The 27,523-nt window shown below is 43.6% G+C and overlaps 1 protein-coding gene across 2 annotated transcripts in view; it reads left to right on the plus strand.

Annotated features, from left to right (window-relative positions):
- SLC7A1 (solute carrier family 7 member 1) overlaps positions 1–27,523 on the plus strand; it is a 393,527-nt gene that overhangs the window by 289,189 nt on the left and 76,815 nt on the right. For both annotated transcript variants that reach the window (XM_069202197.1, XM_069202198.1), the window contains 2 exons: positions 7,622–7,833; positions 27,242–27,408. In XM_069202197.1, the coding sequence (XP_069058298.1) occupies positions 7,622–7,833; positions 27,242–27,408 (379 nt within the window). The remainder of the gene's footprint in view (positions 1–7,621; positions 7,834–27,241; positions 27,409–27,523) is intronic.

Raw genomic sequence — 27,523 nt, forward strand, 5'->3', positions numbered from 1 at the left:
AAATAATTCCTGCACTATCCTGGGTAGCTGTTTAACCCACAATGCCTTGTTTACGTTATTTAGCTTGGTAATCAATACATTGCTGCTCTGTTAGTATTAGTTCATGCAATTTCGGATTGGTACTAGGATTCACTTCATGTATTATTTGAGGGTTTTAAGGGTTTTCAGATTCGATTTTGAGAGGACCCATGCACATCCCGCCATCTAGTGTTGGGCTCGGAGTGTTAAAAGTTGTTTTTCTTCGAAGAAGTCTTTTCGAGTCACGAGATCGAGGGACTCCTCCCCTTTTGGCTCCATTGCGCATGGGCGTCAACTCCATCTTAGATTGTTTTCTTTCTGCCATCGGGTTAGGACGTGTTCCTTTTCGCTCCGCGTTTCGGTTCGGAAAGTTAGTTAAATCTTGGAAAATTCGACGGTATGGTTTGCGTTCGGTATCGGGTTAGTTACAACAGATAGACACCGAATTTTGAGGAGCTCCAGTGACCCTTCAGGGTTTTTGATTCCCCTACGGGACCTGGTCGGCCCGACCGCGTGCGTCTTCAAAGCGAATGGAACGGACCCCATTCCGCTTCTGCCCGAATGTCACAACAAGTATCCTTATACAGATCAGCATCTGGTCTGTAATTTGTGTTTGTCTCCAGAACACAAAGAGGATACCTGTGAGGCCTGCCGAGCGTTTCGGTTGAGGAAGACGTTAAGAGACCGAAGAGCAAGAAGACTACAAATGGCGTCGGCAGGACAACAACACCTGGAAGAAGAAGAAGAAACCTTCATCGCGGATTCGGACTCTGACGAGGTCGAACCTGAACAGACGCCGAAAACCGTGAGTAAGACGTCACACAACTCACAGGAAAAACACTAAAGCCCAGGGGACGCCAGCAGGCCATGGCTTAACCCGGAAAATAGGTGACCGAACATCGGCACCGAAAAAGGGCATGTCTGTGTCGAAGTTATCCGACTCCGGTCGAGATACCAGCACAGAACAGACTCGACCCCGAGACACAGGGTCAGAGCAATCTCAACACCAAGAGAGCGGCACCGAAATGAGTCAGCACCGAGAGGGCAGTACGCCGAAAAGCAAAAAAGTGTTGTTGGAGCCGAAAAAGACTGCCGATAAGGTTTCCATACCGAAACATTCGGCCTCGGAGCCGAAATAGAGTTCCTACACCGAGGAACAGGGCCAGTCCTCACAGATGCAAGGACACAGATTTGGACAGGAACTAGAGGCAGGGGAGCCAGATTACACTCAAAGGAGGCTCCACATTCAAAAAGACACAGGGAAGATCAGTACTCTCCCTCCAATTCGAATTAAAAGAAAACTTGCCTTCCAAGAGAAAGACAAGCAGCCACAAGCAAAGGTGGCAAGACAAGTAACTCCGCCACCATCTCCACAACGCTCACCACAACCATCACCGGTAGCCACTCCACCAATGATTCAGTCTCCAACTCATACAGGAATGAGTCAAGATGATATCGACTCATGGGATCTTTATGATGCGCCTGTCTCAGATAACAGGCTTGACTGTTATCCAGCGAGACCGTCACCACCTGAGGACAGTACTGCCTACACAGAAGTGGTGTCAAGAGCAGCTGCGTTTCATAATGTCACCCTGCACGCAGAACATATAGAAGATGACTTTCTATTTAACACACTGTCGTCCACACATAGCCAGTACCAGAGTCTCCCCATGCTATCTGGAATGCTGAAACATTCCAAACAAGTGTTTCAGGAGCCTGTAAAGGGCAGGGCCATTACTCCAAGGGTGGAGAAAAAATACAAGCCGCCACCAACAGCCCCTGTGTACATCACGCAGCAATTAACACCAGACTCCGTGGTAGTAGGGGCAGCTCGCAAGAGGGCGAACTCACACACATCAGGGGACGCACCACCTCCAGACAAGGAGAGTCGCAAGTTCGACACTGCGGGGAAAAGGGTTGCGGCTCAAGCAGCCAACCAATGGCGCATTGCCAACTCATAAGCATTGCTGGCTAGATATGATAGGGCTCATTGGGACGAAATGCAACATTTCATAGAACACTTGCCCAAAGAGTTCCAAAAGAGAGCACAACAAGTGGTGGACGAAGGACAGAGTATCTCAAACAATCCGATACGGTCAGCAATGGATGCAGCGGACACAGCATCTAGGACTGTAAATACAGCAGTGACCATAAGGAGACATGCATGGCTGCGTACATCAGGGTTCAAGCCGGAAATACAACAAGCCGTGCTGAATATGCCATTTAACGGACAGCAGTTGTTTGGGCCGGAGGTTGACACTGCTATCGAAAAACTAGAAAAAGACACAGATACGGCCAAAGCCATGGGCGCACTCTACCCCCCACAAAGCAGAGGCACTTTTCGAAAAACAGTTTCGAGGGGGGTTTCGGGGACAGAGCACAGAGCCCTCAACCTCACAAACAAGGTCCACTTATCAGAGCCAATATCAGCCGGGAAGTTTTCGGGGACAATATAGAGGGGGACAGTTCCCAAAGAGTAGAGGGAAGTTCCAGAGTCCCAAAACTCCACAAAATAAACAGTGTCTTCAACGTCACAAATCCCCAACACATAACACCAGTGGGGGGGGGGGACTAACCAAGTTCTACAAACACTGGGAAGAAATAACAGACTTGTGGGTCCTAGCCATTATCCAGCATGGTTATTGCATAGAATTTCTACAATTCCCTCCAAATGTCCCACCGAAAACACACAACATGTCCAAACAACACATGGATCTTTTACAACTGGAGGTCCAAGTGTTGTTGCAAAAAGATGCAATAGAAATAGTACCAATTCATCAGAGCGGAACAGGAGTCTACTCCCTGTACTTTCTCATACCCAAAAAAGACAAAACTCTAAGACCTATTTTAGATCTCAGAACATTAAACATCTAAATCAAATCAGATCACTTTCACATGGTGACACTGCAAGACGTGATCCCATTGCTCAAACAACAAGACTACATGACAACACTAGACCTAAAGGATGCATATTTCCATATACCTATTCATCCTTCACACAGAAAGTACTTAAGGTTTGTATTCCAAGGGGTACATTACCAGTTCAAAGTGTTGCCATTCGGGATAACAACAGCGCCAAGAGTTTTTACAAAATGCCTGGCAGTGGTCGCTGCTCATATCAGAAGGCAGCAAATACATGTGTTCCCGTACCTAGACGATTGGTTAATCAAGACCAATACGCAAGAACGGTGTTCACAACACACAAGGTACGCCATAGAAACCCTTCACAAGCTAGGTTTCTCACTCAACTACAACAAGTCACACCTACAGCCGAGTCAAATACAACAATACTTAGGAGCAACAATCAACACAACCAAAGGGATTGCCACTCCAAGTCCACAAAGGGTACAGGCATTTCACAACGTAATACAAGCCATGCACCCAAAACAAAAGATACAGGTAAAATTAGTGATGAAACTACTAGGCATGATGTCATCATGCATAGCCATTGTCCCAAACGCAAGATTACACATGCGGCCCTTACAACAGTGCCTAGCATCACAATGGTCACAAGCGCAGGGTCAACTTCAAGATCTAGTGTTGATAGACCGCCAAACATACACCTCGCTTCAATGGTGGAACAATATAAATTTAAACATGGGGCGGCCATTTCAAGACCCAGTTCCTCAGTACATAATCACAACGGATGCTTCCATGATAGGGTGGGCAGCACACCTCAACCAACACAGCATCCAAGGACAATGGGACAATCAGCAGAGACAGCTTTACATAAATCACTTAGAACTACTAGCAGTATTTCTAGCGCTGAAAGTATTTCAACCTATAATAACCCACAAACACATTCTTGTCAAAACAGACAACATGACAACAATGTATTATCTGAACAAACAGGGAGGGACACACTCGACACAGTTGTGTCTCTTGGCACAGAAAATTTGGCATTGGGCGATTCACAATCACATTCGCCTAATAGCACAGTACATCCCAGGAATTCAAAACCAGTTAGCCGACAAGCTCAGTCGAGATCACCAACAAACCCACGAATGGGAAATTCATCCCCAGATACTACAAACTTACTTTCGAAGCTGGGGAACACCACAAATAGATCTATTCGGAACAAAAGAAAATGCAAAATGCCAAAACTTTGCGTCCAGGTATCCACACCCTCACTCCAAGGGCAATGCGTTATGGATGAGTTGGTCAGGGATATTGGCTTACGCTTTTCCCCCTCTCCCACTCCTTCCGTATCTAGTAAACAAATTGAGTCAAAACAAACTCAAACTAATACTAATAGCACCAACTTGGGCTTGCCAACCATGGTACACAACACTACTAGATCTGTCAGTAGTACCTCATATCAAACTACCAAACACACCAGATCTGTTAACTCAACACAAACAACAGATCAGACACCCAAATCCAGCATCGCTCAAACTAGCAATCTGGCTCCTGAAGTCTTAGAATTTGGACATTTAGACCTTACACAAAAATGTATGGAGGTCATTAAACAAGCTAGGAAACCTACTACAAGACATTGGTACGCAAATAAATGGAAAAGATTTGTTTATTACTGCCATAATAATCCAATTCAACCACTACATGCGTCCGCAAAAAACATTGTAAGCTACTTATTACACTTACAAAAATCGAAGCTAGCTTTTTCCTCCATTAAAATACATCTCACAGCAATATCTGCCTATCTGCAGATTACACATTCAACATCACTCTTTAGAATCCCAGTCATCAAAGCATTTATGGAGGGTCTAAAGAGACTCATACCCCCGAGAACACCACCAGTTCCCTCATGGAACCTCAATATTGTATTAACACGACTCATGGGTCCACCATTTGAACCCATGCACAATTGTGAGACGCAATACTTAATCTGGAAAGTAGCCTTCCTAATAGCTATCACATCTCTTAGAAGAGTAAGTGAAATACAAGCATTTACTATACAAGAACCATTTATACAAACATAAAGTGGTTCTACACACATCCCAAATTTTTACCAAAAGCTATATCACCGTTCCACCTAAACCAAACAGTGGAACTCCCAGTCTTTTTTCCACAACCAGACTCAGTAGCCGAAAGAGCCTTACATACGTTAGACATCAAAAGGGCACTAATGTATTACATTGATAGGACAAAACAATTTCGCAAGACAAAACAATTGTTTGTAGCCTTCCAAAATCCTCTTGCAGGAAATCCAATATCCAAACAGGGCATTGCCAGATGGATAGTGAAATGTATTCAAACTTGCTATGTTAAAGCAGAGAGAGACCTGCCTATTACACCAAAGGCACACTCCACTAGAAAGAAGGGCGCCACAATGGCCTTTCTAGGAAATATACCCATGACAGAAATCTGTAAGGCAGCCACATGGTCTACGCCTCATACATTCACAAAACATTACTGTGTAGATGTGTTAACAACACAACAAGCCACAGTAGAACAGGCAGTATTACGAACATTATTTCAAAGAACTTCAACTCCTACAAGCTAAGCCACTGCTTTTGGGGAGATAACTGCATACTAGTCTATGCACAGCATGTGTATCTGCAGCTACACATGCCATCAAACGGAAAATGTCACTTACCCAGTGTACATCTGTTCGTAACATGAGACGCTGCAGATTCACATGCGCCCTCCCGCCTCCTTGGAGCTTGTAGGCGTTGTTATAAGTTGATGAAAATTGTATATTATGTTGATTAAATTTGTAAATATATATCACTTTTACACACATTATGTACATACATACTTACTCCATTGCATGGGCACCTTTACTATATACACAACTCCTACCTCACCCTCTGCGGGAAAAACAATCTAAGATAGAATCGACGCCCATGCGCAATGGAGCCGAAAGGGGAGGAGTCCCTCGGTCTCGTGACTCGAAAAGACTTCTTCGAAGAAAAACAACTTGTAACACTCCGAGCCCAACACTAGATGGCAGGATAATGCACAGCATGTGAATCTGCAGCATCTCATGCCATGAACAGATGTACACTGGGTAAGTGACACACATATATATATATATATATATGTATATATATATATATTTTTTTTTTTTTCTCAATGTAATTTTTTTTTTTTTTTTGGAGCAAGTGTGAGTCTCGTCCGTCCTCATGGGTGTCTGCACTCTATCCCTGTGAAAAGTGTTTTTTGATGATGTGCAAGAGGTTCCCTCGACATAACGATTAAGCTATAAATAATGGAATGTAATTATTCTAAAATGAGGTTGCTTTTGGAGAGTGTAGGGCAGTTGTTCTGGATTGTATTATAAAGGCTTTGAAGGATTGACATGTAGTATGTTGGGGGCGATATGTGAGGTTTTGCATTGCGGGTGGTCAAAGTTAAGTCTGTTACTTTTTTGATAAAATAAATTTTACGCTGAAATATTAACAGATGTCAATCTATTTCTGTTGCAGGCGTTTTTGATGGTGCTTGGAGCACTGATTAGTAGCTTTGAATAATGCCATGGTTAGCCTTGATGATGGCTTATAAGTTAAAGTTAGCCTTTGTGGTACCAGTGCATTGTTGTAGGTGCTGTAAGCTAGTTTTAGGATGGTGAGGTCAACTAGGGATTTAGTTTATCCCATGACTTTTACATTTGTAGATAGTTATTTTGTTAGCAACCAGTTCCTGAGTATACCACCATGGAGAAGGTTTAGGTTTCATATTTGACAGGCATGGGTGTGCACCAAGATCTGCAAATCTTCACTGTCGATAAATGTGTGATCAGGTTGGGCGGCTAGTCGAAGGAAGTGAAATCAATGCTTGGCTTTGTGTTTAATGCGAAAAAAGGAGCGTGTGGTTAGTACAGACATTTGTATTGTCCATTGTGTGAGGCCTATAGGGATTTCCGATAGTAGTTGCCTTTGGAATGGTGAGATTTGACTGAGGCAGGAAGGATATCACTGGGTGTGATGTGCTGATCAAATGAGAGGCTGAAGGGAATGATTGAAAATCTGGCCTGGATCTCGGCATGTCGTACATCGCTAGACGCCCTTTTTGATCATAGTCATTTGCATTAGCAACAATATTTCCAGATTCATTTATGTACTCATTGGTACTTTGAAATATTGTGTCCACTAATTAGAATGTTAACATCTCAAAGCAGATTGTACAGTAGTGGAAAAAAGTTACTCATGTTCATATTTGAAAGTGACAGCGTTGTATTTGGGGGCTAGTTTGACAGCTTTGTCCCATTACACACGTTTCTTTTTTCACCAACTGTACTCTAAATTACCGATTCAAAATATAAAGTTAACAATTTGCAAAAATCCACCCAGTGTACAACATGACCGTCATTTTGTTTGTTCATTTTCAGGATGTCAATTATGACACAATTTCTTTTGTTGCATGCTTTATCCTTGCTATCTTAATACACTTTTAAAAACATTCAAGTTAAAGATATGATTGATATTCATTTCTAGATTCTTAATATTTAATAAGGCTGTGTCCTAATTTGAATACCCCAGTTTTTTTTCTTTTGCTTAGAATTCCTCATTGTTTTACTTCTAAGCTACCAGATTTCCCAGGGATTGTATTTTAGGGCGTTTCATGTTTTTCAGAGACATGGCATTTTTCATTTATTTATTTTTTCAATTTTTTGTTTTTTTTGTTTTAATTATAAATATAGGTATCAGCCAGAACAGCCTAACCTGGCATATCAAATGGCCAACACCAATGATGAGACGGACATGAATGAATCCGCGAGCACCACTGAATCAGGGACTGGAATTTTGTCAGATTATGATGAAGTATTTACTTTCACGTCCTTGTGGAGTCCTCAAAGTTCTAGCCCGACCAAATTGTCTGGTGCTATTGTGAATGTCGCTGCCAGCTTTGTCGGTTAGTACATTGCATATATTCATTTATGTTTTTTTTTTTTTTTTTTTCAACCAAACATATTATCCAGCCATTTGACTGCTTTTGTTTTATAGAAGCTAGGAATGCTCCTTTGGATACATACTGTTGACTTGTAATCTGTGTACAGTTTGCTAACCCTATCAAAGAAAATAGATAAAACTCACTACTGTTGTTCATCATTATGGTAATGGATTACAGTGTTATGTTTTTGGTACATGTTTTTTAATTAGACCTAAAAAATGCACGGTTTTCTTTGTGAGGTAGACTTAGCTGAATCATATTTGCCATTTCAGCTGTTTCACTTTTTGGTCTTTTATTTTTTTTATTTTTTATTGGGATAAACTCTGCATAGTCTAACTTTGTTTTCCCTTCCTGCTGCTGTATTTAGGGGGAATGCCACAATAGCCCAGTTCCTTTCCTTCCTGTCACATTCCCTTTTTTCTGCATTTGAAGCCCCACTTCCCCAAGTCTGTTACACCCTCCTTTTCCAGCTTGCATTTGCCTCATGCTTGCCTCCAATCCCAGATGCTGTATTTTGTTTTCTTTTACCGTTCCCCAGTGCTTGATTTGTAATGAATGGGTGCTGATGATCAAAAATTTGATCAAAAGCTTACGGCCAGTGTAATTAAATGTCAGCGTGCCAAATACCAAAGCTGTGTAGTCTTCAGTTCACTTCAGGCCTCTTTAATCCACTACCAAATAATCCCTATGCCTAAATCTCACTCTCCCATGTTCTTGCTTTCTCTCTTTGTAACGGTTTTTACTTCTTTCTTTTCCTCTTTCTGTTTTGTTTTTGTTTCTCTTCCTTTCTGCAAATGTATGATGGGGGAAAATAAGTGCCAGGTCCCAAAAATAAGTGCCAGTAGCCCCCACTAGCAAGTGCTCAAATTAAGCACTGCTTCATCCCATCCACTCATCCCTGTTGTGTCTCCTGAATTTCTTTCTTTCATCAGTGCGCTCTTGTTTCACTTCCTTCTCGTTTTTTTCCTTATACCAGGTGTTTCTGGCCACCGCCCTTTAAGGCAGGGATTAGGCTAGATGCCCTGTTCTACTGTTTATGAGAGAACCCATGTGTTAGCAGAATGCTGCTGGGAATCTTTATTTGCCAGAGAAAATTGGATTTTGCTGTTCCTCTTTTGAGCCTTGTTGTTGCTGCTGTCTCTTGCAGTGTGGTGTACCAAATTACTGGTGGCCTTTTCCATAGCCTCTCAATTAGACCCTCAGGAACTATCTCATGTAAGGATCTTTATTAGTTGAATTCTTTGGTTCTTGTCATGGGCATTAAATGGAAAAGAATGTGATCGCAGAAGAGATGTTCTTCTGGTTTAGTTGTTGACCAGGACAGATTAAGCCACAAGGACCCTCCACAAAGAACATCCATGACACTAAGCATTTGCTGAGCCAAAGATCTTATGTCTGGCTATACTAATAGTGTGATCCAACATTAGTATGCCTCCATTAAGTATTCTGAGGCACACTTATTTCGTCGCCTCAGAATAAGATCCGCAAACTGCTCAATTGATGCTCAGAGGGCATGGTTGTAGCGTCTCAAAAGGGTGCAAAAGTTGCTGACGTCTGGCACATTTTCCTTCGGAGTCTATCCGTGCTGCTCCTTCTCAATTTGGCTATATTCTTGGAGCCTAGCTTTTACTGTTTTCATCGCATAAGCAACAGAAATTTGAAGTAAAGTTGTCCTTTAAGAAGAATGGGCCCAATATTGAAACAGAGTATATTTTGTCTTTTATTTTTTTTTGTCAACTGGTTTAATGGAAAAAGGGGTTGGAATGTGTACATCATTAGTTATAAAAGTTGGTACATTAATTGGAGCCCTACCGCACTTTTTTTTTTTGCAACAGTCTTTAGAAGATATTGAGGTCTAACAACTACCATCTTTGATTTTGGAAGATGGAATAGTGCCAGAAGTCTGTCTGAGGGGGGGGGGGGGGGGCAAACTCCCTAGAGTGTCTGAATCATGGGCTTTCCAAGTAGCATAACTTTTGTGGTCTGTCTTGGAGGCTGTGGGTACTCCCACTGGTAGTCATTCCAAAAATCAGAGTCCTTGTTGCACTTCTTATTTACGATGCTTCTGCCTGTCATTGGTCTGGGTCTGTCCCAGTTGGGTGCTCTGGGATGTGACATTCTATCGTATGATGTTCCTTTAAAGGCATTCTCCATTATCTTCCCTTCTAAGAGTCTCTCCTCAGCATTCTTCAGGCCCCAGAGCTGGTGACTGAGCTTCCTTTTTCAAAACCCAATGCTTCATGTTGGGGTATTTTTTACTCCATCTTAAAGGTGTCACAAATTACCTATATTTCAAGAGATCTGGAAAACAAGTAGTGTCATCATTGGATGAAACTCACCCTATAACCTCAGTGTCTAGTGCTGCACAGCTGAATACCTAAAGGTTACTCGTGACTTAAAGTGGTTGTGTTGCAGAGTGTGTTTGTGGTCCCCAGAGGGAGTTAAATAGGTTAGATCTGCTCACTCTCCCAGTTATTCCCAGGTGCAGTGTCCAACATCCCTCCACTGCTCCTGCAGAATTTCTTTTGATGGATCTTATCTGTATTAGCATGAGATGCAGAAAAGGCGGGTGACACGAGGATCATGCTTTTGCCTTAAAAGTATCTTCTGAACCAAGGAAGAACATTTGTTGAAGGCTAGCATAGTGTATTAAAGAGTAAGAAAGGAAACATCGGTACAAGGGGAGAAAGAAGGTACAGCAACAGTGGATGAAAATCCAAGGAAATACTTAAGAACTTAAAGCTAGAAAAATGAAGACCTTAAATAAGGCTGATATTCTTGGAGCTTCTTGCTCAGTTATTGAAAAAATACACACATTTACTGACCCTGCAGAGTGTTTTGGAACAGTGCAATATCTGCAACTTTTTAAAGTCAGTTTTCAGTCTAGGTATAGGTTGGGCATTAGTGCACCACTCTGTTTATGCTTAAAATTATTTCCTAGATTAGTAGATGCAGGGAAATATACATGGCTTATTTAGTAGCATTAATAAAAATGTAAAAAGGAACTGAAATTAGTGCACCCTAATTAGATCATTTGTGGGGGAATGTTTTTTCAGGAGTGCCACGGCTGGCAGATTTACTCTGCTCAAATAGTAACAATCTATGATTTTTACCATTGTTGTTCTTGGAGTTTCCCTGTTATTGCGCCCACAACTGGGCATCAGGTACACTTGATCTTCAGGGTAGCGACGTTTGAGTCCATGGGTTCCTCATTGAGGTAGTGTAAGGTAAGAAACACAAAGAAACATACACTAAGATTTAATAAATGAGGGTCCAGCCATGCTTTTAGTTCGAAAAATAAAAAAATACTTTTTTAGCACATAACAATACTTTATATAATCATCAGTGGGTACTTTGTTTAGTGCATCATGGTTAGAAATTGAGTCTCTAGTTAGCAGAAGTATTCAGCATGGTCCAAGTAGGGACCACAATCATAGTCAGTGTAAGTCACAACACAATCCAATTTATCCTGTGCTCACCCTCTGGTAGTTTGGCACAGAGCAGGCTGGCTTAACTTAGAGGGCAATGTGTAGAGTATTTGTGCAATAACTCGTACAGTAGCACAGCTAAAATACCACAAAAAGTATTCCACAGCAGTGTAGAAAATTAGTATTTATCTGAAGAAAATAAGATCAAAGCGACAAAATTCCAATATGCTCAAGCCAAGATATCACTTTTTAAAGGTTTAAAAGAGTCTCTATCCTTAAGAATCAATGGTTGTATCCTTATAACACACAGAACTAGGATGTGTCAAAAATGACGCCCAGGGACCACAGAGGGGATGTGTTGAAAAATAAGGGGTGCGTCAGATTTTCCAGGGTGGCACAGACGATGCATAGTTTCTTTCCAAACTGCGAGGTGATGCGTCGATTTCCAGGAATCGCAGCCTTGGTGCCTCCTGCAATGCACGGATATTGTGACGCCCTGGGACGATGTGCTGAAAATTCTTCATGTGCTGGTAAGGAGGAGCAGGCGCTGTGTCAATCTGGTAGGTGATGCAGCAAATTCTAAGCTGCGAGGCAGGCGGTGTGCCGATTTTCAGATGCACAGGAATTTCCTTTTTTGGGGTGAAATCTTTGTGACCCTGAGACTCCAGAACAGGAGGCATGCTCAGTCCAAGCCCTTGGAGAGCACTTATGGGGAAGGCAGTCGTTCCAGCAGAGTCAGAGGCCAGCAGGCAGCAGAGCAACAAGCAATTCGGCAGTCCTCCTCCGCATAGCAGTCAGCTCAGTCCTTTAGGCAGCCAGGCAGTCCCTCTGACAGAGTCCAGGTGTATATTCAGAAGTGTCTGATTTGGTGGGGTCAGAGACACAGTATATATACCCCCAAATGTCTTTGAAGTGGGAGGAACTTCGAAGAGTGGTTTTGAAGTGCACAAGTTCCCCTTTCAGCCCAGTCATGTCTGCCAGGATCCCTGTGGGGGGGTTATCAGTCCTTTGTGTGAGGGCAGACCACTGGCCTTTGAAGTGTAAGAGAGCCCCTCCAACCCTTCCTGCCCAGGGATATCCATTCAGTATACAGATGGATGTGGATGTGACTGAGTGTCCTGTGTTTATGGCTGCCTGGGTGGTATGTACAAGGGGAACTGTCAACCAGCACAGACCAGACATGGATTGGAAACAGGCTGTAAGGCACAGATGGCAGTAAGGATTTTCTATTACTGTTCTGGCCATACTAAATATGACAGGGCTACTCCTTTCAGATCAGAATCTACCACTTCAAAGGTATATACTGGCAGTTCTACTGCTGATCTAAGAGAGGAGCAGGCCTCACAGTAGTGGAAAACCAATTTGCGAGTTTTCCCCTAATAGGACATGTAAAACACATAACTACACGTCCTGCCTTTTACTTACATAGCACCCTGTCCTATGGGTTACCTAGGGCCTACCTTAGGGGCGACATATATGTAGAAAAGGGGGAGTTTAAAGCTTGGCAAGTAGTTTTAAATGCCAAGACGCAGTGGCAGTGAAACAGCACACTCACAGGTCTTGAAATGGCAGGCCTGAGACATGGTTATCGGGCTACTTATGTGGGTGGCACAACCAGTGCTGCAGGCCCACTAGTAGCATTTAATGTACAGGCCCTGGGCACCTCTAGTGCACTTTACTGGGGACTTACAAGTAAATTACAAATGCCAATTGGGTAGGAACCAATGTTAACATGTTTAAGGGGGGAGTGTACATGCACTTTAGCATTAGTTGGCAGTGGCAAAGTGCGCAGACTCCTAAAACCAGCAAAAACAGGGTTAGGAAAATGGAGGGGGGCAGGCAAAAAGTTGTGGGCTGACCACCCTAAGGTTGTCAGGTCTAACAATAATTGGTAACATTGTGGTTTGGTGGCAGCCTCCGCTGCTTCACTATGGCAGGTATCAAATAGTTGTACCAGTGCTAGTGAGACGTTTGTCCTCCTGGGGAAATTAGCAGATACAATTTATGGGTTGCTCTTGGTGCTGCCAACGCTTTTAGTCCAAATGTGATGTTCCAGTGAATCTTCACAGGTGTTTTTCTTTGGTCCCAAACAAAAAGCCCACCTCATAAATGGAGTGAAGAGCCCTCTGTTGCATTGGTGATAAAAAGGTGTAGGTTGATGCCTCTGCCAAGTGTGAGGTGATTCTACTTGGCTTCAGTACTCAGTGAGACCGCCACTGCTGTCGCTGTTTTTGTGCACCAAGCAATCACACACTGTCTTGTTTAGGTAGAAAACCCATGAGACAAACTTGCGGTTTCCCTGGGTGCCCCATAGTGGGAAACAATGTTGCTTCAAATCATGCTGCAGAGATAATCTGCCCTCTGGGCCTAACCCTTACAGCCTAGCAATGGCTGGTCCTTCGCCCAAGTCAGTGGGAAATTCAGTACATCCTGCTTCAGCTTTGGCGGTCCCTCTCTTCAAGGCAATGTGTTCCTCACTCAAGGGCACTTCCAACATAATTCAGTAGAAGTTGGTTAGCTCACTTCCTCAAGGCAAACAGTCAAAAAGCAACTTCTCAGGGTAGGCTGTCCACAGATTTCTGGACCCTAACCTAGCAACCGGAGGTGATGGTCAATACCTGAACTCAAGAGCACACTGTTGCCACTGCTTTTTTACCTACCACATTCTGTTAGAGATCTTGGAACACTGGTTGGAACGTTCTGCCCCATACATATGCTACATTTGGAGGCAAAGTTTAATATTTCAGAAGTCCACTTTTACCCAGTTTCAGGTAGTTTTTAATTGTTGTGTGTCCCTTCCAGACTGGTCCAGCTGAAGTCTTATATTATCAGCAGGGTGGTGAGGTAAAGTTAGTAGTTTCTTGCCAAGAAAGACCCAAAAAAGAAGCACAAAAGGTAGACGCTCCCCAACCTAAATACCACTCAACTTATGGGGGGTAGCAATTGTAGGCAGACCCCCAGAATGTTGCAATTTTGTGATTTGCAAAAAGTCACTTTTTGTAAAAGTCCTGCATTTTTGCAAAAATGTCTGCAAAACTTGAAAATTGTCATTGTTTTAACATGTTCTTTTTATTGGCTCTTCACTGCAGTGGAGCCGGTAAAAGGAGGGTGAGCAACAGGCCAGACGCTAAATTCCTCTGATGGCTGCCTGGTGCCAGCTTGCAAATGCACATGTCCCTCCTCTGTTGCTAGCCAGCTGCGGCCTGACTCCTTCAATCTCTCGGGCCCCATACGTCTCCACCACCCTTTGCCTGTACCCACTATGCACCTACAGCCTCTTTCACATCTCCCACTTCCTCCTGTCATCCTCTTTCCTTTGACTCCTGAAACTGAAACCCCCTTCACACTCCTCCCTCGCCTCCTTCATTCCCCGAAATTCTTGACCTACTTGGGACAGGTTGCTTCATAATTCTACTTCTCCAGTAAATAACTCCACTTGTCCCTTTTGGTGCTACTTAGCGCATCGACAAATATTGGCAGCAATTCCCTTATATAATAGCTCTGAATTTACCCTCATCGAATATGCCAGGGCTCATAATATAGTAGGGTTTGTATACTAGTAATTCCCTTATTTTGCCACCTTTCTGCAGATCTACATACTGGGCTTGGAAGTAGGAGTAACTAATAGTTCCAGAGTTCGAATGCAGTTGTGAGCCTGTGCAAACCTTACATGCATTTATTAGGTGTTTTCTCTCATTTTTTCCCCATACTGTGAGGTTGGAAATTTACTCCTGACAAGGGCAGCAGTAAATGTTCTTCCAGGGTTGGGAAAAAAGTGGTGGGAGAGAAAAGGAACTTGTAAAAGCTCAACAGATTTTCAAATGACCAAATCTACACATGCATATTTGCTTGTGTTAAAATGCAGTTCACCAGTATTTTCTAGGAGTACGATTTCCTGCCCTACTTCTGTAAATTATTGAGAATTAATGAAAGCCGTAAATCCACACTAATGCAAGGACATATACAATGGGTACACTTTTATGACTTTAATAATTAAACCCCTAATTAGGTCTGGTGTTAACCAAGACCTTTTGTTGTTAAAATTGTCTATCTATAGACTGGCTTTACTGAGTGGCAGCATTCTGCTCTTTGATAAGGATCATGTTGGCACTCAAAGTAGTTTTATTCAGTGCCAGGAACATTGTAATGTGTGATAACAAAAACATATTGTTCAATGGCATGTGTGGATGTAGATGCTCACGCCTTGTATAAGCTCACCATCAAGTATTGGGTCGAGAGTTGCACAACTTGTTTTCCTTCACGGGATCGAGTGACTCCTTTCAGTGATACTGTGCATACACATAGAGACCTTTGTTAGATTGGTTCTCTCCGCCGTCTGGTTCAGACGCACGTTCCTCTCACTCCAATCTAGTCCAAAACAGTTTCTCGGTGTTTCTTTCAGTAATGGTATTGTTTCGATCGAGTTTTCTCTCACAGTCTGTCCTCTGTTCGAATTTTAATTTAGGGACCGACTCCCTGCCCTTCGGGGTGTCTGCGCCCTTTTTTGGGTCTATATCTGCCACATGGCATCTAACTATACAGACCTAATGGAACGGGGTCCATTTTGCTTTTGCCCTCAATGCCATTCAAAATTCCCCCACACCGATTAACATCGGTGTTTAATTTGTGTCTCCCCCAAAAATAACTAGCAAATCTGCAGGTGCATATAGATCCTTTTGGTCAAAGAAGATGCTTGGAGACAGAAGAGCTTGTCGACTCAAGGGCATATCGGACTCCAGATGACACACCAGATCTCTTCCGAGAGGACCACACCCAAGAGCAGCCAGATCAAGAAGAGGCAATCTGTATCCAAGACTGACTCATACGTCCAGTCCGACATCGAGAGCCACCCTTTGCAGTTGGCACAGACTGAGTACAAAGGTCCCTGCAAGCCATACAAAACATTTACATCAAAAGAGGTTGCAGGTCTGCCACTGCCTCTCAGCCGTGGTCCTAATCGAGAAAACTATTTGGATGACCCGCTTTTCAGCTCAGTACCGAAAAAAGCCTAGATAAAATCTTGGGCATCAACCTCAGGCTCTGGTGGCAGTTCTTCAGCTTCGAATCGACCAATTACCCACAGTGTTTTTGTACCGATCAAAAAGGTGGCCTCCCTGTTTTGGTACTGATACCATCTCACCAACTAAAAACTTTAAAGCTGAAAATTTCAAAAAAGACTACCTCAACTCCTGTGGAGCCTGGATAGTCTTCCACCACCCCTTAACAAGTGGAGCCAAAAGTAAGAAAAAATTTTTTAGATGCGGCAGACGAGTCACAGCTCAGGCAGCCAACCACTGCCATATTGCTAACCCGCAGGCGTTGCTAGCGCACTGTGACTGGGCTGATTGGGATTGAATCTAAGATCTCCTTCAGTATCTCCTGAAGGAGCATTGTAAAAGGGGTTGCAAGATTGTTGCAGAAGGACAAAGAACTAGCAATAATTCTATTTGTTGTGCGCTGGATGCTGCTGATAGTGCCGCATGCAGCATTGATATTAGTGTCATAAGACATGCTTGGCTAAGTTGTTCAGGGTTCAAGCCAGAGGTACAACAGGCAGTGTTAAACATGCCTTTCAATAAAGAGCACCTTATTGCCCCAAAGTGTATACCACACCAGAAGTTTTTAAAAAAAGATAATGAACCTGCCAAAGCAATGGGGGGCCCTGCAAGCCACTGCACAACGTGGTACTTTTTGTCACCTAGGTTTCACAAGAGGTTTTAGGTCATCCTTTACAAACCAGTCTCCAGTGCAAGCCAAGGTCACCTCTCAGTCCTACACCAGAGGTTTCTATAGAGGTTCTTACAAAGGCAGAGGATAACCATCCACTTCTAGAGGTTCCACCTCTGCTGCCAGACAATGACTGCCTTCACCTTCCACCACCTCACATCACTCCTGAAGGGGGAAGACTTCCACATTTTTACTCAGTGGTCAGACACCACCACCAACCAGTGGGTTCTTTCAGTTATCCAAATTAGCTATTGTCTGGAGCTCCCCAAAACATACCCCCTTGTACTCACAAACTTTCACAGGAACATCTCACTCTTCTCAAGGAAGAAGTGCAATCTCTTCTGCTCAAAGGGCCCATAGAGCCAGAGCCAGTTTAATACATCAAGTTTCGGGAGTATACTCCCTGTACATTCTTATACCCGAAAAGGACGGTTCACTCAGCCCAATTCTAGATCTCAGGCCGTTAAATCACTACATTCTATCAAAGCATTTCCATCTGGTCACAATTCAGGATGTGTAGGAAGTTGGTTCTGTATTTATTATCTCAAAGTGAGAGATAGTGTGCACAAAGTCCAAGGGTTCCCCTTAGAGGCTGATGGTGGCAAAATTAGATAATACTAATGCTCTATTTTGTGGTAGTGTGGTTGAGCAGTAGGCTTATCAGCATTTCAGCGTTTGTTATACACACAGGCAATAAAGGGGAACACCCGCTCAGACTTAACTCCAGGCCAATAGGTTTTTATATAGAAAAATATTATTTTCTTAATTTATTTTAGAACCTCAAGATTCATAATTCAAGTAAGTACATAAATTGTAAGGTACTTGGTATATATAAATATGGAACTTTGAAATAAAACAGTCATGTACACAGTTTTGTCGAAAATAGCAATAAGCTATTTTAAAAGTGGACACTGCAAAAATCAACTGTTCCTGGGGGAGGTAAGTACAAGCTAGTTTATCAGGTAAGTAAAGCACTTACAAGTTCAGTCTCTGTGGCATAGGCAGCCCACCGTTGGGGGTTCAGGTTAACCCCAAACACCCAGCACCAGCAACACAGGGATGGTCAGGTGCAGAGGTCAAAGTAAGGCACAAATAATATAGGCGCCTATTGATACTTGGGGTGCTCTAATTCCAGCCTTCTAGTAGGTAAGTATCTGCGTCCTCGGAGCAGACCAGGGTTTTTTTTTTAGAGCACTGGGGGTGGAGGGTCACAAACAGGTGCACAAAATACACCCTCAGGGGCGGCCGAGTGCAGTGTGCAAAGTAGGTGTCGGGTTTTAGATAGGAATCAATGGAGGGACCCGGGGGGTCACTCTGGCGATGCAGGCAGGGCACTGGGGGGCTTCTTGGGCCAGCCACCGACTGTGCAATGATGAGGGCTGCCTGCTGGTCATTCCTGCACCAATAGTGCTGGGGGCTGTGGGTTCAGTGCTTCTTCCAGGCGTTTGGTTCTTTGTTACTGGGCAGTCGCGGTCAGGGAGAGCCTCTGGATTCTCTCTGCAGGTGTCCCCGTGGGGGTGCAAGGAGGTCGTCTCAGGGTGTTAACGTTGTGGGAGTTGCCTGGGGGTCCTCGCTGCAGTATTGGTTTGTCTAGACACAAGCCGGGGGTGTCTGGTGCAGTGTGTTGGGGACTCACACTTCAGGAGTGAGGTTGGAGTCCCTTTAGAGATGGTTTCTTCTTTGTAGACTAGACAGAGCCACTGTCCACAGGAGTTTCTTGGTCCTTTGAGTTGCAGGGCAGTCCTCTAAGTCGGCAGAGGTCGCTTGTTGCTGTTGAAGGTTCTTTGTCTGGAGACAGGCCGGTAGGGCTGGGGCCAAGTTAGTTGTCGTCTCTGTCATCTCTGCAGGGCTTTCACGTCAGCAGTCCTTGTTTCATGTTGTCAGGAATCTGTTTTCCTGGGTTCAGGGTCACCCCTAAATACTGAATTTAGGGGGTGTGTTTTAAGGCTGGAGGGCAGTAGCCAATGGCTACTGTCCCTGAGGGTAGCTACGCCCTCCTTGTGCCTGTGGGGTGGGAGGCACATCCTTAATCCTATTGGGGGAAATTCTACAAAGCAAGATGGAGGATTTTCTAAGGCAGGGGTCACCTCTTCTCAGGACACCTTAGGGGCTGTCCTGGGTGGAGGATGATGACTCCTTGTTTTTCTCATTATCGCCTCTGGACTTGCTGCCAAAAGTGGGTCCTGTGTCCTGGGGGTGGGCATCTCCACTAGCTGAAGTGCCCTGGGGCGCTGTAACACCAGGCTTGAGCCTTTGAGGCTCACCGCCAGGTGTTACAGTTCCTGCAGGGGGAGGTGTGAAGCACCTCCACCCAGTACATACTTTGTTCCTGGTCACAGAGTGCACAAAGGCACTCTCGCCCCATGTGACCTGAAACCCGTCTGGATGTGGCCGGCTGGCAGAAACTGGTCAGCCTGGCACTAGTATTTGGGCTGGTATGCAGGGGCATCTCGAAGATGCCCTCTGTGTGCATTTCTCAATAGATCCCACACTGGCATCAGTGTGGATTTATTGTGCTGAGAAGTTTGATACCAAACTTCCCAGTATTCAGTGTAGCAATTATGGAACCGTGGAGTTTGTGTTTGACAAACTCCCAGGCCCTATACTCTTCATGGCTACCCTGCACTTACATTGTCTAAGAATTGGCTTAGTCACTGTAGGGGCATAGTGCTCATGCAGCTGTGCCCTCATCCGTGGTATAGTGCACCCTGCCTTGGGGCTGCAAGGCCTGCTAGAGGGGTGACTTCCCTATGCCACAGGCAGTGGGTTGTAGGCATGGCACCCTGAGGGGAGTGCCATGTCGACTTAGCCTTTTTCTCCCCACCAGCACACACACGCTGTGAGGCAGTGTGCATGTGCTGAGTGAGGGGTCCCCAGTGTGGCATAATACATGCTGCAGCCCATAGAGACCTTCCCTGGGCCACATGGCCCTTGGTACCAGGGGTACCATTTACAAGGGAGTTATCTATGATCAAAGGCTGTGCCAATTTTGGACACAAAGGTACAGTTTTAGGGAAAGAACCTGGTTAGCAGGGTCCCAGCACACTTTCAATCATAACTAGCATCAACAATATACAAAAAGTTAGGGGGTAACCATGCCAGCAGTGGCATTTTCCTGCAGGATGTCATTCCTCTTCTCCAATAGGGAACTTTATGACAGCACTGGATCTAAAAGATGCCTAATTTCACATTTTCATCCACCCAGCACACCGCAAATACCTCTGATTCGTGGTTGCAGGAAAACATTACCAGTTCAGGGTCTTGCTTTTTGGGGTCACAACCGCTCTGATTGTTCACCAAGTGTCCCTCATTAGTTGCCGCAAACCTCGGGAGACAACACGTTCATGTCTTCCCTTACGTGAACGACTGGCTCATCAAAACAATTTCAACAATCTCAACATCACATTCTACTCAAAATCGATCTCCTACAAACTCTGAAATTCACAATCGGTTATCTTAAATCCTATCTTCAACCGCTTCATATAACTTATCTAGGAGCAGTACTAAATACACAATTGTGGTTAGCTTTCCCAAGCCCAGCCCACGTCCAAACTTTTCACTCAATGATTTCTCAGTTAACAGAGAACCACTCACACACAGTGAGGAATTTCATGTGTCTTCTGCGGATGATGGCAACCTGTATTGCCATCGTACCTCATTGCAGACCTCCTATGCATCCTCTAAAACAGTCTTTTGTCAGTGGTCTCAGGCAGTTAACTTGAAGATCTAGTGTTTGACTGCCAGGTTCATTGCTCTCTGCAATGATGGAACACCAACCTTATGGAAAGGCGACCTTTTCTTGACCCCATGCCTCAGATCATTCTCACAACCAATGCATCACAGAAGGGTTGGAGAGCTAATCTCCACGACCTTACTGTGCAAGGCCTATGAGATCACTCACCAGTCCTTACACATCACTTACCTGGAACTACAGGTGGTTTTCCTAGCAATGAAGGTGTTCCTTACACACTTGCAACGCAAAGTAGTGCTCTTACATACAGACAACATGACTGCCATGTACTATCTTTAAAAACAAGGGGGGGAGGGCACAGATCTCAGCTGTCCCATCTTGCAGAAACAATATGGAAATGGCAATTCATCACCACATTCAGATAGTGGCACAGTATCTCCCAGAATTGGGCAATCAATTCGCAGACCTGCTCAGGTGGATGCAACAACAAGCCAACAAATGGGAACTCAATACGCAAGTCCTTCAGCAGTACTTTCTAAAGTGGGGAACACCTCAAATAGACCTATTCACCGCCACTCAAAACACAAACTGCCAAAACTTTGCATCCAGGATCCCTCAGTCCAAAGGCAATGCTCTTCGGATGAGCTGGTCAGGGATATTTGCTTACGCTTTTACACCTCTCCCGCTCATTCCTTTTCTAGTTTGGAAATTCATTAGACAATCTTTCTTCACCATGAAACTTGTAGCTCCCACATGGGCACGTCAACCATGGTTCACAACACTTTTGTATCTCTCAGTAATTCCACACCAGAAGCTCCCCAACAGGGCAGACCTTTTAACAAAAAATAAATGGCGAATAAGACATCCAGACCCCAAGTCGCTCAACCATCAATTTGGCTCCTGAGGTCATATAGTTTGGATATTTACAACTACCGCAGGAATGCAAAGACATTCTTAAGGAAGTGTGTAGACCCACAACTAGACAATGTTACACAGCAAAGTGGAAACGCTTTGTCTGCTACTGCGAACCAAAAACATTGACCCTCTTAAGCCAGCACTTCAAGAGATTGTTACTTGCATCATTTACCAAAAGCTAACTTAGCTTACACATCCATTCAACTTCATTTAGCAACTATAGCTGCATATCTTCAAGACAGACACCATACTTGTTTATTTAGAGTTCCAGTCATTAAAGCATTTATGGAAGGACTTAAGAGTAATTTCACCAAGAGTACCTCTGGCACCATCCTGGAACCTTGGCATTGTTTTCACAAGGCTCATGGGTCCCCCTTTTGAGCCATTACATGCATGCCCCTTACTATTCCTATCATGGAAGATAGCTTTTCTGGTGTCTATCACTTCCCTGAGACGTGTGAGTGAGCTCCAGGAAGAACCATTCTTCCAGATTCATGAATGACCTAAATGAATCTTGGAACTAACTCTAAATTCCTTCCAAAGGTAGTTTCACAATTTCATATCAATCAATACATAGAATTACCAGTTTTCTTTTCACAACCTGATTCTATAGCTAAAAGGGCTCTACACACTCTATGTGAAAAGGGCTTTTATCTATTATATAGATAGAACCAAACCGTTCAGGAAAAGTAAACAACTTGTTGTGGCCTTTTCAATGGCTCACTAAGGAAACCCTATCAAAAACTGGTATAGCTAGATGAATAGTCAAGTGTATTCAAACTTGCTATGCTAAAGCGAAATAGCACTTAACTGTGACACCTAGAGTACACTCCACTAGGAAAAGGGGTGCTTCAATGGCATTTATGGGTAACATACCTATAGCAGATATTTGTAATGCAGCTACATGGTCTACAAGATCTACTTTTACTAAACGCTATTGTGTAGATGTACTAGCACCTCAACAAGCCAATGTTGGGCAAGCAGTGCTTAGAACACTTTTCAAAGCAATTGCGACTCCTGCACACAAGCTACTGCTTTATGGAGGGAGTGATTTACAGTCTATGCAAAGCATGTGTATCTACAGCTACACATGCCATCGGAAAGTATTACTAACCAGTGGACATCTGTTCGTGGCATGTAGTGCTGTAGATTCACATGGGCCCTCCCTTCTCCCTGGACACCTGCGGCCGTTGCAGTTATGTTAACATGTCAATGTTATACGCACTATAGCTACATTGCATAGACCTCTAGTTCTCTCTTACGCTCTTCTAAATACTTCACTCTCCCACCTGTGGGCAAAACAATCTAACCAAGAACTTGATGCCCTTGCGCAGTATAACAGAGTAGTTAAGGCTCAATCCTGTACCACGCTGGACCCAACACTGGATGGCGAAAGTATGCAAAAAATATGAATCTACTGCACTACATGCCAGGAACATACGTCTACTGGTAAGTAACATTTTCCTTTATTTTTATCAATGTTTGTTATAATGGTGAGGAACAAACATCTTCCACAGCTATAAAGTTGTACTACAAAAAACATGTCACAACAAGATAAGCATTAACAAAACCAAAAAGCTGACAACCAATGTCAGACCTTCTGACTTTGCTAGTGCTTGTTTGTCATTTTTCCATAATCCTGTTAATACTTGTTGATTTTCAATTAGGAATATTTTTTGGAAATACTAGCGTGCATCAACATATTTCACTAAATGATGCTTCAAAGAAATGGTACCTAAATTCTGCAAATATTTGTATATAATCAGAGTGCATTATGGGAGCATTATATGTAGCTTCATATTGTTAAACTTTGAAAACGTGTGTATACATTTTTATATTGGAACCACTGTCGGTAGTGCACTCCAAGGCTTACAACATTCCCTTACAGCACTCACCCTAATAACGAAGGTTTCACATTAACTAACAATAAATGAGTTCAAACAGCATTAACATATGGACACAAATACTACCTTAACTGCAGACAATGCCCTTCCCTGATCCATAATGTGGTACTGTAAAGTGCCAGCAAAAGGGTTTGTGCCTCAGGGGGTTGGCCTACTTGTCATAAGGACAAAATAGACATGAAAACTTGTTGTCCTTGACCCCAAACTATATGTTGTGGGAGTCTGGCTATAGAAATCCCACATCCCTGCTTGGCATGCCCCTCCAAAACACTGAGATGAGCTCTAGGTCTCATCCTGTATCACAAGAAATCCTCAGCACGCATGATTATGTGGCAAAGTGAAAATAAAAAAAAAAAACTACTTTGGGGAAACAAGAGGCAGGGGAACCTGCTCTGTGATGCCATGGAGAGGGCCTCTTCCTTCTCAGCATCACCTAAACATGCTTGTATATTACAAACTTAACAGCTGGCCAGAGCCAAGGAATACGAGATCTTTTTAAAATGAGGCCTGTGATTGATAGGTTCTTTTACTCCTTAAGAAGACAGGTTTTTAAAACAGTGATGCTCCTGCGTTTGAAAACTAATATTTTTCAGCTTTGTTCCAGATACTGGGCTCTTAGATCGAAAAAGGGATTTTTTTTTATTTCTATTTTTTATTCTTGAACGACTTCTGTGTTGTCATGCTCTTGCTGCTAGGTAGCAGTATATGCCTTAGGGTGGTTACTTCCTTTTCCATATACGGAGTATTATTTCCTATGGCCTTTTAGGTGACAGCTGATTTTGAAGATATGGGCTGGCGGAGCATGCCACAGTAGTTCCTATACTACTGGAGTGATGTGGCTGAACTTAAGCTCTTTGAGATGTGCTGCAATGTGTCGTTTTTCTTTCGGGAGTCCTAGAGTGTTGTGTAGGAGGCCTTTGAGAAGAACATTGTTCACATCCAGGTAGTAGAGAACACAACTCGTATTCTGAAATCCTCTTCTGAAAGGAAGGATTTCACTTTTTTGAGAAGGGAGAGCTGATGTCATGCTGTCTTGGCCTCCTTGGTAATGTCATTTGAGGTAAGGTCTGTCAAGAGTGACTCCAAGGGGCTTTATATTTCCCATCCGCTGGGGATGGTGCTTGAAATGTCGTATCAGGAAGCTAGGCTTGAATCTGTGGTTGTTTGTATTTATTTTTATTTTTTTGGAAAACTAGCATTCAGTCTTTAGGTTTACGCTGTAGGTATATATTTGACATCCAATTCTGGATTACCTCAAGGAAGGTTTAAAGTCATTGATTGAAGAGATGTTGAAGTGGAGTTGAGTAGTAGGCATTTTGATGTTGCTTGATGTTGGCGAGTATGGATCCAATGGGTTCTGTGTATTTGGCAATATGTTTTCGGAGTGATTTCAAAACGTTTGAGTATTTGTTGTGCCAAAGGAGCTTAAATGCTTTCCCCTTATGATGTATTTTGCCATTATTCCATCCTTGGCAGCACTAAGTGAGGTTCTCTAGCGGACAATTTAGTGTTAGGGCGTTTATATGATTTGTATCTCGTTTCAAGGTCTTTTGCGTCTTTTCCATGGGAAAGCTGTGCACTTGTAATTATATCAGAGCTTTGGTTTCTGTTGTGTATTCCATTAATATGTGGGGAAAGGTCTGTATATTGGGAAGGGATTTAGCATTAGATGCTCAGTACTATTGTCCCTTTTCATTGTGATAGCACTCTGTTTATTTTGCTTGATATGTCAAGACTTCAAATCAATCAGGTGCTTTATAGCGCAGCTTGTTACCCGAGTGGGTATCCAGGCACTTGCTGCAGGTGTTTATTTAAAAACCCAGGTTTCCAGTCCCTTTCAGAAGTGGGTCAGCAAGGGTGCAGTGCGGAGGTGGAGAAAGTTCCAGACTTTGGTGGCGAGGTGGGAGGAGCGTCCTCCAGCACTGCAGTGGCGTATATGTGGTATCTTTGCGAGGGTGATGTGTGCCGAGCTGAGGTTCCTGGTCAGTTGGTGAAGGTGGTGGTTCAGGTAGGTGTGTCCTTGATTATGGAGATCTTTGTAGGCCTGGGTCAGGATCTTGAAGTGGCATCTTTTCTGGATTGGGAGCCAATGGCAGTCCTTCAGGTGTTTGGTGATGTGGGCAGGTTGGGGATCAGTCTGGCAGCTGCGTTATAGATCGATTAGAGTCTTTGCATGACTTTGGCGGTGGTGCCTGCTTAGAGTGCGTTGCTGTAGTTCATTCAGCTGGTGTGGAGGGCCTGGGTCACTGTCTTCCTTGTGCCAATGGGGAGCCACTTAAAGATCTTGGGGAGCTTGTTGAAGCAGGCTGAGGTAACTGCGTTGACCTGGTGTTTCATGGAGAGTTTGCTGTTGAGAATGATGCTGAGGTTTCGGGCGTGATCTTTTGGTGTATGGGTGGGTCATAGCTCTGCAGGCCACCAGAAGTCATTCCAGAGTGTTGAGTGTCTGTTGAAGATCAAAACCTCCGTTTTGTCCATGTTGAACTTCACAAAGTTGTCCTTCATCCAGATGGATCCGTTCTTCATAAAGTTGTGGAAGTTATTCTTTGTCTTGGTGGGGGCATTTGAGAGCAAGAGGATGAGCTGCGTGTAGTCAGTGTAGGAAATGTTGATGTTGTGCAATCTCAAAATGTCTGCGAGTGGTGTCAAGTAGGGAGTGCAAGCTGACCGTTCTTTGATAGGTGAACAATATGCAAGTGGAGGCGCAGCAAATGGCACTATTGCCTCATTGATCATGTCTTATTTCCCACAGCTACACTCTGAGTGGTTAAGAACATCTGTTCAATGTCCTGTTACATTACAAAACAGATAAAACTGTTTGAGTCAATCTTCGGTCCTTCTACCTCTTGCAGATATTTTCATGTTGGCTAAATGGGCCACCTCACAGCCACTCTGCAGTCAGTCTGTTTTAGGATTCCTGCCTGAGCAGTGCACAGTTAAGCCAGATGATTACTAGAAACATTTTCTTAGATATCTAAACTACTTGCTACCATCTTTTACACCCTTTTTATTTAAAATCATATGAATCAACTCAGTGTAACAATAATAAAGTAAAGACCCAAGACATGTGACATGAATTTTTAGATGTATAGCTCTGTGGTGTTTCCCTTACTCCCATATACTAGCCATCTACCATCAGCCAAAAGCAGCCACTGAGTACTTTTTTAAACTTATGAAGCATGCATGCACGCAGGGATAAGGGGCTGGCGCATGGATGGTGCATATACATGTTTGAGACTGGGTGCACAATGCCTTGTTGAACATCTGTGCAAACAATTCCTAGTCCCTCTTCTTGGTTGCTGGTACCTAATACCTCCCTCCTATATTAGGAGAAGCCTATCAAGTTGGACAGATCGAGTCAACATATAGGCAATTTTATTGTTCCTCTTGAACACTCATTTTACTTCTGATACACTTGTGTTTCTTCAAGTAATTTGTTTCACACTATATCTTACGTATGTTTTTCATAGGCTGCATCCCATATAATGGATGTTTAGTTTCATAACCTACCCCTTTGTACGGCTTTCCCCGTAAATGGCCTGTCACTTTCAGTGTTCCGTTTCTCTATGGTCCAGATCTGGTTGAGGAGTCTGTATTGCTTGACATGATCATTTTGACACCCAAACCATTTGTCATTTAAATGCAATCTGGTTAAGCTTTGCTGTTCTCAGTCGTTAACATGCATGTATCTTTCTCCTTTGCAGGCTTACTGATCATCACTTTCTGTTGTTTGGCTGTCCTTGGGAAAGATGCCCTGGCAGAAGGAAACGCAACTGTTATAGCTGCACTTGTTGTGGTGTTCTTTGTATGCTTCTTATTCACCATCATTATCTGGAGACAGCCTCAAAGTCAAACCAAACTTTCTTTTAAGGTAAGTGATGCGGCAGGTGCCTGAAGGTGGCGTTTGAATTGAAACAGCATGTTCGATGGCATCTGTCGCTGTAGATACGCATGTTCTGCAATAGCTCGCCATCTGGTGTTGGGCC

Source organism: Pleurodeles waltl, chromosome 8 (genome assembly GCF_031143425.1).
Source record: "Pleurodeles waltl isolate 20211129_DDA chromosome 8, aPleWal1.hap1.20221129, whole genome shotgun sequence".
In the NCBI taxonomy this organism is placed as follows: Eukaryota; Metazoa; Chordata; class Amphibia; order Caudata; family Salamandridae; genus Pleurodeles; species Pleurodeles waltl.